The sequence below is a fragment of the Diadema antillarum genome, unplaced genomic scaffold, assembly GCF_040938485.1.
Source record: "Diadema antillarum isolate AM-2024a unplaced genomic scaffold, OU_Dant_1.0 scf00000127, whole genome shotgun sequence".
NCBI classification, from domain to species: Eukaryota; Metazoa; Echinodermata; class Echinoidea; order Diadematoida; family Diadematidae; genus Diadema; species Diadema antillarum.
The window spans coordinates 727,913-743,332 of record NW_027271016.1 but is presented as its reverse complement, the minus strand read 5'-3'; the positions used below and the strand labels follow the sequence as shown (position 1 = coordinate 743,332).

General features: G+C 37.1%; 1 protein-coding gene across 1 annotated transcript in view; it reads left to right on the top strand.

The window, feature by feature from the left end:
- The window catches only part of LOC139720365 (myosin-IIIb-like), an 86,176-nt gene extending 80,628 nt beyond the window's left edge, over positions 1-5,548 (top strand). Inside the window, exon 30 of the mRNA XM_071631733.1 lies at positions 4,649-5,548. Coding sequence (XP_071487834.1) covers positions 4,649-4,738 — 90 coding nt within the window. The 3' untranslated portion in view covers positions 4,739-5,548. The remainder of the gene's footprint in view (positions 1-4,648) is intronic.
- The last annotated feature ends 9,872 nt before the right edge of the window (positions 5,549-15,420 follow it).

Sequence of the window (15,420 nt, the reverse complement as noted above, 5' to 3'; positions counted from 1 at the left end):
TCATTTGTTTTTGATACATTGTAGATAGAAATTCACTTCCAAACTATATCAATGTGAACTTTAACAACATACTTTCAGGGGAAAATTTTCATTTTGACTTTAGTTTTGAGTTTGAGTTTCAATCTTTAGTGTGTGGTCATTCAGGAAGTAATCCAATTTTCTTAAGCCATCAACCACAAGAAAAGTCCCCCATGGTGGATTAGCCTGTAGTGTAAAGGATGAAGTGCACTACTGCTGCTTCAATGAGATTTGAACTGAGAAGCCCAAAACTGAGAGTCTGTGGCCAAATTCCACTGAACCCCAACACCTTCCTATACATGTCCCAAAATCATAAAAAGCAGATGTGTATCCAAACAAGCACATTTCTTTTCTCTTTTTGGGGAAGTTCAGCTTGAAGGTTCAAAAGCAATAAAGGTAGTCTTAATTGGTATCATACAAAAATGTGTACCTATGAACCATACTCAATGATGAGGAACCTTATAGAAACGGGACTAAATCATGATTTGATATCTAAAGAATGTCAGTATGTATTAAAACATAGTGGGAAACAATGTGTAAAAATAAAATCCCTTCATTCCTTATTATCAAATTAGCTTCCTACAAATGGATCTTAAAATGTTAATAGAAATGTATCTATGAAGGATGCATGTAAACAGAAGTGCGCATATAGCTAAAGACTGAATATTATAATAGTGTAAAGCCAACATCAGCTTCCAAATCTTTGCCCCTCTTTATTTGCCACCCAGATTTGTTTTGAAGGCCCATGCTTATTTCATTCAAAGGTTTTCAAGAATTCATATAGTAAATGTCAAATAACATCATTTGCATATAAAACCTCACAGTGGTACATATTATCACATAATCTCGTCATCTCATTTGGAAACTGGTCTTTTTTGTCTTTTTTTTCTGAATGCTTTCATGTACAGTGGCTATATATCCATCACTTCACATGACTGCATTGCATCTTGTTGTTTTATCCAAGCATGCATGTGGGTCTTGGGCTATCATACACAAGTGTACACATATTCACCCTCATGTAAAACACCACCAGCTACCATTGCATCACTGATACCGCAATGAATTGAATGTTGTGGTCCTTCAGCAGATGTCTTCTTGTATTGTACGTCTCGTCTGCAGGTGCTGCAAGCATCGAGTGAGAAGTGAGATACGATGGCTTTAGCTGAAAGCAGAACAACTATTTCTTTAGAGTAAGACACGTTTGGTATTCAATAAAGCATGTAAGCATGTAATCCTATGCAGGGATGTGAATGAAATTTTTATGAAGACCCATATGAGCTTTTTCTTTACCAGCATGTTCATTAGGTCAGCAGTGTAGCTGCCCCTATTCTGCAAGAAACTTTTCTTGCATCTGACACATCAGTACGGCATTGATAGTAAAATTCCTTTCCTGGCTTGAAGCCAAACTGCATTTTATCTCCCCGATCCTCTTCTCAAGAACTCTAGCTCTCTCATAGACCTTCATGGCATGCTCCAGTAGCTTAATTAATGGCACAATAGGATCCACAAGTTAGTGGGTCTCGTTTTCCCGTAATATAGAATGGAACCACCACACATTCCGTCAGTCCATTCTGATGAGATGCAAACTTGTTCATCTCGAATGTCAATGCCAAGACTTGTCATCCATCCTACACCATGCTAGCTCCCTATCTAGGTCCCTGCAGTAGTCCAGAAAGCATGCATGTGGAACCAGCTGCCATGTCCTTGTTGGAATATTTAAAGAGCACCAGCAGCTATTACCTTTTGAGATAAAACATCTAGGACCCTCCTTTGCCTAAATAGGCAGAGTCATGACTTGGCCTTGACCTTGCATGTAGCTTCTCCAGACTCCTCTGATTGAGGCATCGTTCCTTAGCAATTAATGTTACCCTTCTCACCTTTCACACATGTTAGGCTGATCACGCCCAGGGTTGCATATGTGCCATTTGCTTCATGATCTTATGGAGCATGATTAAGTTGATTCTCTTCTGTTACCTCCTCCATTGGCATTCTTCTTCTCTTGGCTTCCTGGGATTTCCTAAATCACATGATGAAAGGTTTTCATGATGAGCTTCTGAGTAGCCATGACAAAAGAACTCCTGGCCATACATATTCAAGCAGGATTCGAACCTAAAACCTCCTGATCTCTGGACAGGTGTCTTATCCACTTGACCACCGAGCTTCTGCCCAACAGCCACTGCTGGTTCTAATCCTTGTAGCATGCGGCAGGTACTGCATAATTATTCAAATTCATGAAATTCTTCCATCAAGTCATTTTTATTGCAACTGTATGATAAATTGTCTTACATCGACGTAAAGAATTCCATGAATTTTAATAATCACACAGTACCTGCTGCATGCCAAAAGGGTTAGAACCAGCAGTGGCTGTCGGGTGGAAGCTCAGTGTTCTAGTGGTTAAGACACCAGACCGGATATCAGGAGGTCATAGGTTCAAATATTGCTCGCGTACAAGTGTATGTATGTCCATGATTTCTTTTGTCATAGCTAGTACTAAAACACTGATGAATTCCGTACTTATTTATGTTGATGTAGGGCAATTTCTCAGTCAGGTTTTTTTTTTTCTTTTTTTTAACTGATTTTGTCCACTCTGGCCACCTTTGAGGAGCCCAAGCCTTCCTGGTTACCTTGGTAACCCTTTATGTCACACCATTTGGCACAGATGTCTGGAAACGCTGTCACTGAATAGGGATAACCTACCCTAATGACTGTTGTTCCTGTGCCAGATTGCGCATGCAAACTGACGTCTAGCTTGGTGGGATAATAAAATGCTGATGAAAAAGCCTGGCAAGTTAAAGCTATCAATGGCTTGGGCATCACAGTAAGGGGTTAGATGTCTTCTCCAGCAATACCATCAACTTTGCCTTGCGAGTGGCACTTACACCTGACCTCTACTACCAAGTCATCATACACTGTCTCCCCTCCATCTTGTCTCCTGCATGCAATAGATATATTTTTCCATCTCATCATGTCTGCAACCTCCCCAGAAGTTCCTGACACATCCCCAATGTGCCATGAGGCTACACATTGTACATTGTTTCCCATATAAGACTTTTCTCCAACGTGTCTGGAAAAAAAAAACAAAAACAAAAACAAGTTGGTTGCCAAACATTGTCCATGTGTGGCATCATTCTGATTACATTGTTTCTTGTATGTATTTCTCATATCTATAAATTATCTATAAAGCAAAATCTGTGAATCTACAAACCAAATGCTATATCGTCTTCATGTTTTCAAGTGGCATGCAGAATACAATTATTATCCTGACATGTTTATCTTACAACACAATTATCCTGACATGTTTATCTTTTATACTGATTTTTCATATGTTTGTCAGCTTATTTGTCTGTGTTGTATTGCTTATGAACTATACATGTAGGTCTATTGTATCAATTGTCCTTCTATTTTAAAGCATTCTAACCACTTTATTAGACCCAGACATGATCTTATGTTGGGATTTTGGTGAAAGATGATATTGCATTGCCATAAACTAAAGCATTTAAAAAACCACACACACACACACATTTGTAATAGCATTTGTTACTGTGCTTGGTATTATGTTTTCAGCATGCTTATGTCAGGGCTTCAATTTTATTTTAGCACATATTGGAAATTTTTGTCCATGTGACACTGTTCAAATTACGTGACAATGCTTCAACACCATTCATGCTGCTTCAGACATACATTGATGCATCACATGCATTCAAAAAATCTTCATATTGGATTCACTTTCTTCTCGCAAGTTAAGTCTGAAGGATTTTGGTGTGAAATGCCTCATTTCTGCATTGTTTATTTCTGTCTTTGATCATATCAAAACATACACTGAATATGTCAAACATCTCACTAGGCATCACATTGTAAGTTGATCCCTATATTACTGGGCGCATCTGGATGGTTGACCTTTATTTACCAAGCTATCAGTGTCTTATTGATTTTCATCCTAAATGTTTGTAATCATTATACATGCTTTTGACTTGTATATTGCAAGAAAGTGCCAGTAAATTTACAAGTGATATTGCAATGGCGGATCCAGTGGGGGGTGCACCGGGCTCGCACCCCCTCTTTTTGTGTGTGTGTGTTCAAACAAAAGAAATAAAAAGAAAAAATGGGGGGCGTGTAAAGGTGCCTCCCCTTTACGGAATTCCTGGATCCGCTCTTTTATTTGTTAAGTCAATGAGAAAAGGTGATCTTTCAGCTGATGGTTAAAGCAACAGCAAAGAAATATACAGGAGTAGGCTGCACAATTTAATGTGCAGATACATGTAATGATGGTTATTTTTAGATTGAAGTTATTAAAGGCATTATCCATCTGATAATCAGAAGACATTATGAAAAGTGTAATGAGAGAGTATTTATGTCTTTACTTGAATGAAATGTCTAGATGTTAACATTTTTTTGTCATATCATATTTTCATAAGATTTGTTTATTTCATGTTTGAACAAAAAATCATGTGCATGAGGGAAAAAGGGTAAAACTCAATTAAACAATTTACTTCCATTTTTACGCTCTCTTATGCAAATGAATGATTAATTCAAGTTGTCTTTATGCAAATGAATGATTAATTCAAGTTGTCTTTATGCAAATGAATGATTAATTCAAGTTGTCTTTGTACTTTCTTCCTTCTGGATATAGCCCTTGAAGCACACCAGTGGTAGCACCTTCACTCGCCGGTCGGCAATACGCCAGCGCTCACCCAGTCGCCCCACCTCAACTCAGTTCTAATTAGAGTCCATCACACCAGACTGTACTCTTCTCAATGTGGTGCAGTTTGAAATGCACCTTTTTCCCATAGGACCTGAGCTTATATTGAAGTTGAATGTTCGAGACCATGTGACTACACATGTAATGGCACACAAGTGATATATATATTTTTTTTAATGAAAATAAAAGAATGGAAGATAAAGTTTTATAGTTCTGAAGGTGAGGTCTGAAATATGACAGTAATCATGAAATCAGTTTTGTTTTCAAAACATTAACAAGTTATGGCATAGATATGAGGAAACACTTCTTTGCAAATTGTTAAACAGGAATATATGTGTATTGTCAAATGTAGTGTAAATGAAAGGAGATCTTTTGAATAGTAAGAAATCAGGAACATAGAAGTTGAATTATGTTATATTCTCTGTGGAAAACTGAACATACAAAGTAGACATATGCAGACTCCTGTATTATATTAGCAGTCATTGTAATGAATCTTGTCTTTCATGAGCCTGCCCTCTCAAGGTATAAAGCATCACAATCTATTAGGGATATTTAATTCGATGCTGCAGTCTGTATTGACTTTGTAGAAAATTCCTGTTCATATTTGCTGAGCATTTGTGAGATTCTCTATTAATTTACTTTCCTTTATGTTGAAAAGAAATTTTAGACTCATTGAAAATGGACATCATGCACTGTAATATTACTTGTGTGTTGGTATTTTAGAAGAGATTTTAAAATGAAGACTGCTGTAATTGTGTTGAAATTTGATGATGGAACACCTTGTGGAGTGTGAGAGTTGAACAACTCGTCCTTTTTCAAGGATGCACAGTATTCATTTTGACATTTTGACATCTAGAAAGTATTAATATGCTACATGTAAATTGCTAGACAGTGAATATAGGCAAAATGATACTACTGTATAGTAAATTGTTAATGTTCGAATGTGAGTAGTAATCATTGGCATATTGTATTACACCTGGCATTTGTCTGTATTCAATATCATCTTCTCACAATGTGATGCCAAATGAGAAATCATGTACCTTCAGTAGCATTTTCTTTTTCATTTTTTTTTTGCCTTGTTTGCACAGTGACTTAGCAGGATGTTCTGATTGTGGTTCTACAGGTTTGTGGTCTCAGAGATTTTATTTGCAGGGTGACTCATAAACCAAACACTGAAATATATTTCACCCTGTCTGCTTTGAATCAACTAATGAATCAAATTTTCTCTTTCACTTGGTGCAGGAAGTAGCTCTGATTTGCTAGGCATTGTGGGATTGTAAACAGATGAAGGCTTATTTTCGCTTGACGAAGTCACCGTTCGATGAGTTTGCGAGGACATTTTGAATCATAGTCATTATGCAATAGCAGTTTAGAATGGGACTGTATCCCCGTAGAAGAAACAGGAAAACACAAGTATTATGCTAAAATTGGAGGACGTCTAAGAAAGCTCACTCAGTGCTGCAAAAAGGATGAGATTAAAGATGAGGTTTGCTTTCGACACCACAACTTATCAGTAGGGGAAAGCATGGTTAAATCTAGATAGTTTTCTTTAATATACAGGAAGGTGGATAGGAAGGTGGTTTCTGACTTAAACAAGTGTAAAAGCTCAAGCTTGTTTGAATTTTGTAAAAAGTTTTCTATCAACGAATATGGTGATGGGGTTTTTTTTTTCCTCCTCATAACGAGTATGTGGAAGAGGATATGTAAAAAAAAAATGCAAGTACACTTGTACAAGCAATTGTAATGATTGTGGGGTCTTTTTTAATGTAGATAAGAAGATATGCTTTCAATTTGTGTATGTATGGTATATTTTGAGCAGGGTTGTATGTTTTAGATGAAGTCAATGAGTCAATGCACTTCAGCAGGAAAGAATTACATGAATTGTATGTTGAAATCGAAGAATGTTTGGTAAGCACTGAAATCTTTAATAATATGCATAAGATTTGAACTCACAAAGAAAAGCATAATTATATTTTCATATTGTGTGAGTTTGTCATGACAGTTAAATGATTTTATTTTAGCATCAATATACTCAAGTCTCATATTTATTGTAATTATTGCAATTATTTCAATATTCTTCTATCAAAATCACTATTACTTAATTATCCTTTCCTCAATGTCATTTCAAGATGTAGAGATTATTGACATAAACTTTTTTTATCATATCATGTTACATTAATTTTGGTATGCAGAGGTATGTTTTATAACCTCTCTGCTTATATTTCTTCTAGGATGGGCACGAATGACAGCAAGTATTAAAGGGCTGTTGCATAAATTCTTTAATGGTAATGTTGAAAAAAAATTCATGTGTTTACCTGTAACATGAAAATGTAGTCCTTAAACCCATTGAAGATGAGTCCCGAGTATACTCGGGCAGGTTTCAATGGGAAATGCGTGTTGTAGCAAAATCAGCCTGTCCTCAACGGGTTAAGTAGTTGCTCTTCTTAGGGTTATTATAACTGCCATGTCATAAACATTCAAGTATATCATTGGTGATATTGTTTCTTGTCATCATTAATTGTGGTAATATGTTTGTGTAGAACTTGGTATCATTGATGTGTTCAATCTGTCCTGTAGGTATTATATTAACAGATATGAATGTGTAGGAAATATTGCAAGTTGTGACATTAAGACAGTGAATTTACATTAGTGACATGTAGATTCACTTGGTAAGAAGTTTTAAGAGAAGTGCTTTTTTTCTCTCTTTTTCTCCCACTTTCATAAGAAAGTAACATATGTGAATATGTTTCATTATTCTTTATGATATGACTAAGACCCGCAATCATTTGATGCTACTGGAGGAAGAAATTGATCCTATCAGGGAAAATAATGTGGATATTGATTGTGCATTTTATGTAAATTTACTTGCACTGATATTGATATCAACATTAGTTGTTGATGAGGAAGGTTGTATTTTAATAATTGATAGTCATTTCACTGCCTTGCAGAGGATGGCTTGGAAATACATCTTTATAAGAAAGGAAGGAGAAGAAGAAGAAGAAGAAGAAGAAGAAGAAGGAGAAGGAAGAGGAGAACCAGTATTCAGGGGGTGAAGAATTTAACATTTCCATTTGGTCATGGGCCATGTAGGCCTACATGCCAAATAAAGCATGTTTTGATTTGATGTACCATATATTTCATTATTACCGTATTATGTTTTTATAAGCATGACTGACTTATTTTTTAATGAAATATGTTAATGTTGTTAGAGTAGACAAGTGATATAGGATCATGTCATGTTGGTGGAAATACTTTATGATATATATATCAATCAGCACTTCAGTATAGTTATTGCAGTTATATAAATGCTTCATGCATTGCAAGTTCAGGGCTGTTGTATACATTTAGGGCTGTCATGACTCAGGATGGTATCCAAATGACATCTCCGGACTGTACAACCTATAGTTGGACCTGTGATCCACATGCAAAAATTAGATGTGTGAGTTGACTTGTGTATCAAAGATCCTTCATGTGGCTATTGAACACTTCCACATAAAAGCAAAGAGTATATTCCAGATAAGATGCCAAAGAAATTGACTTTTATCAAATATATATATATATATATATATATATATATATATATATATATATATATATGTATTGTGCCTTTTAACCAGAAATTATTGGCTTTATTTTCTCAGTCTTTCAGTGTGAGAATATTAAGAGTACATTTATGGCATGTGTCACAAGATTATTTAACAGTGTAGGATGTGCACAACTGCCACAAATCTCTGTGATAACAGAAAGATGACATGGGCTTTCATTTCATATCAGTACTTCGTTTACAATTCAAGCACATTGTACTACCTGTTGTAATCCTTTCATCTTCCTCATCATGAGATGGAATCCAAAGAAAAACAAAACTTTTATGCAAAGAAAGAGTGAAGACTTGGATGTGTGGATGAGGAGATATATTACATTCAGTGACAATGGATAAAGATAGATTACATTCCATGAGAGTGGATAAAGATAGATGCTATATTTGTGTAGAGGTAGATTGCAATAATCTGCAGATGCATAGTAAATTCGTGCTGGTCACACAAATACAACCATAGTTCTTTGTATAGTTTCCTATTGTGTGTATTCCACATTGTTTGTCTTTCATTAACGTGCCGGAGTGGTGATTCAGTCTTACTCTTTGGCGTTGCTCAGCAATCGCACAGACATGAAGCATGGCAAATTTTGATGTCACAGTAATTTTACTTTCAACTTGTACAACAAGAAAGTGCATGTACTAATAATTCATATTTATACAATTTGTATTTCTATTGTTTGCAGCCTTCACTAAGTCTTTGTACTAAGCTGTCTTTCTCTGTCAAAGCTATTTCCATAAAATTTGATAGTGTTGTATATTGTTCTTTATGTTCTTGTCTTACTGTAAGTGCAGCAGCAAATCAATAATAGATGAAAAGATGAAGAGAAATGTTATTGATTTTAGATTACAAAGATCTTATGCAACAAATTTTTGGGATCACAATAAAAACAGCAAACGTACAAATATATTAAATGTTTTTGTGTGCTTCATTGTATTCAAAGGGTTTTTATGTCAGAAGAGCCTGGTTGCAAGTACATAAAATTACCTACAACAGTTGTGACAATTAACATGAAGAGAACATTTAATTATCAGAGAGCGTTTAAAGGGTATGTACAGTTCTGGTTGAGGTGAGGATTTAGCTTTTAATGTTTTGCGAGATATTCAGAAACCACTCTATGAGATGTCAAAGAGCATGCAATTCTAAGGGGTATCAAAAGTTTATTTGATGAAAATCGGTTTGGAAATGGCTGAGATATCCAAAAACAAGGTGAAACAAAGAAATCCTAATAAAAGGCATGGCCTGCCGCCTTTTACTATTACAATGTATCACTTTTTTTGGATATCTCGCCCATTTGAAAACCAATTTTCATCAAATAAATGTTGAATCCTTCTTGAAATTACATGCTCTTTCATATTTCATAAGAGGTTTCTCATTATCTCCCTTAGGAATGTTCAAAACATGAATCCCCACCTCAACCAGTACTGTACAGTCCCTTTAAATATTTTGATTGCAAACCTGGTAAGTGCCATTTGAAACACTTCAAAGTGAGTCCATCCTTACTTAGGGCAAAATAACACCTTTCCTATGATACCTCACTTTACACATAGAAGAAAACGTGTAGCGATCGGACAAGGGTCAGATCGCGCTGTCCGTTTTTGGCGAGGAAAAAACTTTGTACAAAGTTTTCTGGCCGCTCTGACGGAAACACGGCAAGATAAGCGTCCATCCAAAGAAACGCATTTTAGCGGATATCAATCGATGCCAAAAATGGACATTCTTTTCGCGTGCGTTTGCCTTATACGGCAAAGTGTGACAGGGACATTTGCCATTAAAACATTAATCATGTTTCCGTAAAATTCTGTTTCGTTACTGATCAGATTCCTGCAATTGCAATGCATTTAATAGACGTAGGTACTTTCGATAAGGTTTAAGAGCTGAAGTTCCAAATTGATATAATTATTCAAACAGCTGTCAGTTTTGTATGGATGCGCAAAAGAATCCACAGGTGCCTTTGTCGGCTGTTTGTGTTGAGGAAGCCGCCATCTTTCTATAGGCAATCTGAAAATTCGCTGTTTTGAATTCTACCATAGCATCGGTTATATTTTGCTCGTAAATAAAATGAAATTCTAATGATAAAATATATAAAACACAATGAAATCCCGTCCAGATATATCTGCGAAAGTGTAAATCACTGAGCTGTGTATCATGAAAATGTTTGAAACTGCACCATCCTGGTAAGCCGATTTTATCACTTTCCGCTCAATTCCGACAAATATGATTGATGTGGTATAATCTTCAAGTATATTATTATAGTTATTTACAAATTATGTCAGATTGGTGCCCCGACGTATCAAGGTGAGAAACTTTGATCTTTAAACTTCCTTGTTCGTTGCGAAATTTCTATTCGTGCACCCCTGTGTGTCGATGTATGTACATCGCCCACATTTTTGTAGACGGAGAAAGGTATTTGTCGTTAATAGAAAAAGAAAAGAAGAGAAAAATCAGACCCTAGTAAACAATAATTCGCCCCAGACAACACTGACATAAAATCAGACCATAAAATAATCAAACATTATAATTAAATACATGTATATGTACAATGTCCCACAAAGGAGCTCTCCACAAAAGGTTGTTTTACCATCATAAGGACACATCTTCCGTGGCTGGAGTGGCTGGTCATTATAAAAATGAGACATGGGTCATTGTCTTATATATAATCTGTGAGGCAGATCAGGGGGCATTTCATGAAGCGTTTTGTCAGGATATTTCATCTGACAAATTGTTAAAAGCTATAGAAATCCTTGCATCCGATTGGCTGACAACAAATTTGTCTGACAAAGTTGTCTGACAAAAGGCTTTATGAAATGCCCCCCTGGGGGGCGCACATACTCCCAAAAATCATGAGTGGCGGCCAAGCGCGCCGGAACACTTTTTTTTTTGGGGGGGGGGTGGGGGTGGGGCAAAATCTGGACCTTGGCATATTTTATGAAACAGTGTGAAGCAAAAGAGCGGAGGGAAGGTGTGGGAGGGGGATACCCCCCTCCCAGGGGTAGGGACTTTTTTTGTAAAAATAGAGTATAAAAGTCGCATTTATAGAGCATTTATAGAGCATTTAAAAACAGTTTCTTGTAGCTTTGGGGGAGGAAAATGTCGACAGGGGCACATTTATTTTATGTGACAGTGTGAGATCCTCGGCGAGCGAGAGGGTGAAGCGACTGAGCCGGGGGTGGAGGGGGAGGGTGTGGAATCCCCCCGCCCCCCCACGGTAGGGACTTTTTGGAAAAATAGAGTATAGAAGTCGCGAATATAGAGCATTTAAAAACACATTTCTAGGGAATTAAACATAGTAAAAAAAATAACTGCGAAGGGCTATGATTATAAGTTACGGGGGCACATTATTTATGTGACAGTGCAGATGGGCCTCGGCGAGGGAGCGAAGCGACCGAATGGGGGAGGGTGTGGGAGAGGGATACCCCTCTCCCATCACGGTATGGGGACTTTTTGTAAAAATAAGAGTATAAAAGTCGCGTTTATAGAACATTTAAAAACGAATTTCTTTTAGCTTTGGGGAGCAAATCTCGATGAGGGCACATTATGTGACAGTGTGGAGGAAATGTTCGGCCAGGGAGCGAAGCGACCGAGCGGGGGAGGATGTAGGAGGGGATACCCCCTCCCACGGTAGGGACTTAAAAAAAAAACTAGAGCATAAAAGTCGGGTTTAGAGAGCATTAGAAAACGAATTTCTAGGGAATTAAACGTAGTAAAAATTCACTGCGAAGGACTGTGATCATAACTTATGAAATCTATTCATTTTACTAAGTACGAGCAGAGCGAGTGCTGTATTTCTTCAGTTATGAAATTAACAATTTTTGGACAAGAAAATTACTTTTATTGTTCATTTTGGTCTTTAAATAATTACTTAATTTTTTACTTTTCAGGGGGCACAATGGGTGGGGAGGGCAAATGACTCGTTTTGCCCCTCTCCAAATTCTTTTGGTGGGGTGGTGGCAAGTTCTCCCTCTGCGCCCCCTCCCCCCTTTTCCATCGCCTTTGGTGACGGCATTGAACATGGGTTAAAACGGAATAACACGGTTGTGATCTTCTTTGTCCCACAAGGGAAAAGTTTAGAGAAGGAGTAGAATCTCTTCGCGATTTTTACAAATTTATGCGTAGGTTTCATAGCATGGCAATTGAATGCCTAGCATTTCTCTTGGTTTGAAGTGCCAAGCTCCAAGCCGCTTTTCCACATATAAAGTTTGGATATGGAGAGACCAAATAAGGGGTTCTTGATTTTAAACAGTTTAAAGCTGTACTTCAGAGATAATGGTGAAATCATGTATGAAACTTGGTGATAATATTTATATGTGGTACGGGAGAAATCTTTCAGGTTTTCTTCAAAGCTCCTGCTCAAGCAATAAACTTATGTCAAATGGCATAAAAATGGGCTACCACAGAGAAAATACAACAAAAAAGATCGCATTTTACGGGATTATAACTTCAATCGACTTTTCACGGTGATTACGTAAATAAATTGAAAAGCCGTAATAATGCTTCAAAAGTGAATTGAATAGGCTACAACATATTGAAATCTAGACGAAAATAAGGATACTTCTTATCTGAACTTGAGACTTGATGACGTCACGTGATTGTTTAAATTTCACAGGCTTTATTTCATTCAGGAATTTAGTTGCTTTTCCAATCTCAATGACCCCTCAAATCATATCTGCAACTCATCAGCTTTCTTGCAGAATATATATAAAAAAAAAAACACGGGGAGCTAGGGGGGTCATCGTCCATCCTAACCTTTTTCTTCCCCTTCAACATTCTTTTTTCTTATCATCACGGCAAAATTCAGCATTAAAAACTGTGCAACTGTATTTATACAGCATTATTCCTTCAAGCAAGCGCGGGCAAGCTATTTGGTTACTTATAAAAAGTTACCCTACGTAATTCGTATACAGTCTATACATAGAATTTGAATACATTGGCACTATGGCAGACTCGTCTAGACGTTAGTCTACATCATAAGACTACCATGACAATGATGACAGTTGTTTTTTTTTTCAAAAATATTTATTCACTTCAATCATAAAACAATACCAAAAACACCGATTCAATTTGGTTTTCGCTGTACAAAGTAACAAAATTTGTTCCTTTAGTAACATTTCCGCACTTGGAAATAAAAATTAACAGGAGGTAACAATGGAGACGCATATTTCATTTTAACATTGTAGGCCTAACAAACTTGGAATGAAAGTGGTACGGCAAATTACTAACAAAAAAAGTGGAAGTATATCATATCTAAATCAAAAACCATTTAGCAATATATTCATAGCTGTGCTTGCCCTTCCAAACAATATACCGTTGCAACTATCCAAAATAATAACAATAAAAAACTCCGTATTCACACCTTTTCTTTTTTTTTTGGCACGTCTCCACTGATATATAGGGTTCCTATCGCCATTGTCGCACGCACGGAATTTCAACTTTGACAGTCCCCCATGACGTCATATCAAGCCGAATACTAGAGTAGGCTTGAAATTTGGTGAACATAACTCAATGATATAAGAAACCAATTCCATGAAGAAAAAAAAAAAATGCTTTATGGGCGTGCATATCGGTGCAAAAGTGGAAGTATATCATTTCTAAATCAAAAACCATTTAGCAATATATTCGTAGCTGTGCTTGCCCTTCCAAACAATATACCGTTGCAACTATCCAAAATAATAACAATAAAAAACTCCGTATTCACACCTTTTTTTTTTTTGGCACGTCTCCACTGATATATAGGGTTCCTATCGCCATTGTCGCATGCACGGAATTTCAACTTTGACAGTCCCCCATGACGTCATAATAATCAAGCCGAATACTAGAGTAGGCTTGAAATTTGGTGAACATAACTCAATGATATTAAGAAACCAATTCCATGAAAAAAAAAATGCTTTATGGGCGTGCATATTGGTCCAAAATGACCAGCGCGCGGACGTATATAGGCCCCAACGCGTGTACTCGCGTAAGATTCTGAAATGCTCAAAATGGTTTGAAATCATCATGCAAAATGATTTGTAGCTGGCCTATTTGGAGCAGTTAGAAATTCTGTTTAATGGTACATAGATCTCAATATGAAATATGCATAACATATACCAAATTTCACCGCCAAATGACATATAGGCCTACTTTTTTATAAGAAATTAAATTATTAACAATATTTTGATTTTAGAAAGTGGCGTCATTCTGATGTCATAGTTGATTGATCACTGACACAGAGAAAAAAAAAAAGTTGTGCCATATAGATCATATAATACATATTAAAGGGAAGTAAATTTTCCTTGATAAAAGATTGAACTTTCAAAGATTTTAAGATTTGGACAGACCAAAGCGGAATGCAATAAAAGAATAAAGAATTTTAACACAATGTAGAAGACGCACATTACAAAATATAAACGCTCCGCTCACTCGACCACGCCTGCACGTTTATATCCCTGATGTGGAGTTTGTGCAGTATCTCACCAGATCCAGATCCGACCTAGATGATGTCCACCATTGTAATCAGACAGTCCACGCATCATCTGGAACGCACACACACACCACCCCCACCACCACCAACAACAACAACAACGACGACGACGACGACGACGACAACAACAACAACAACAACAACAACAACAATAACAACATCACCACCACCACCAACAACAACAATTCTTGCAAAACATCGAGATCAGTGATTAGGAATTAGGCCAACTCAGTATTCCTCGCTAGAGCGGAACCTCACATACTACCAGTATTCGACCTTCGCCCCACGATCGTCCTTGCCCTCGCCCCATGACATGTGTACCACCTCGACCTACACCCATGGCTGAGCCCACCGCCAACACAGGTTGAACCAGCACAGCAGCAGCGCAGCACACACCCTGGCGTCTGGCAAGCCCTTTGCTCACACAGCATCCACTCAGCGACGCCCCGTGGAGGACTTTTTCTGGTAAAGTGAGTGTCCAGCGAGGGAAAATTCCCGCTTATATTTTTTACGGATTATTTGACTGCGTATTTAGCCTACTCTATGTCGTGTTTTTGAGTGTTCATTATTTCTCATCAGTCTAAAGAAAACAAAAGCTGAGGGAAATCCTTTATTCGATCTCAGCTAATGCTCGAAAAATAGTTGGTAGA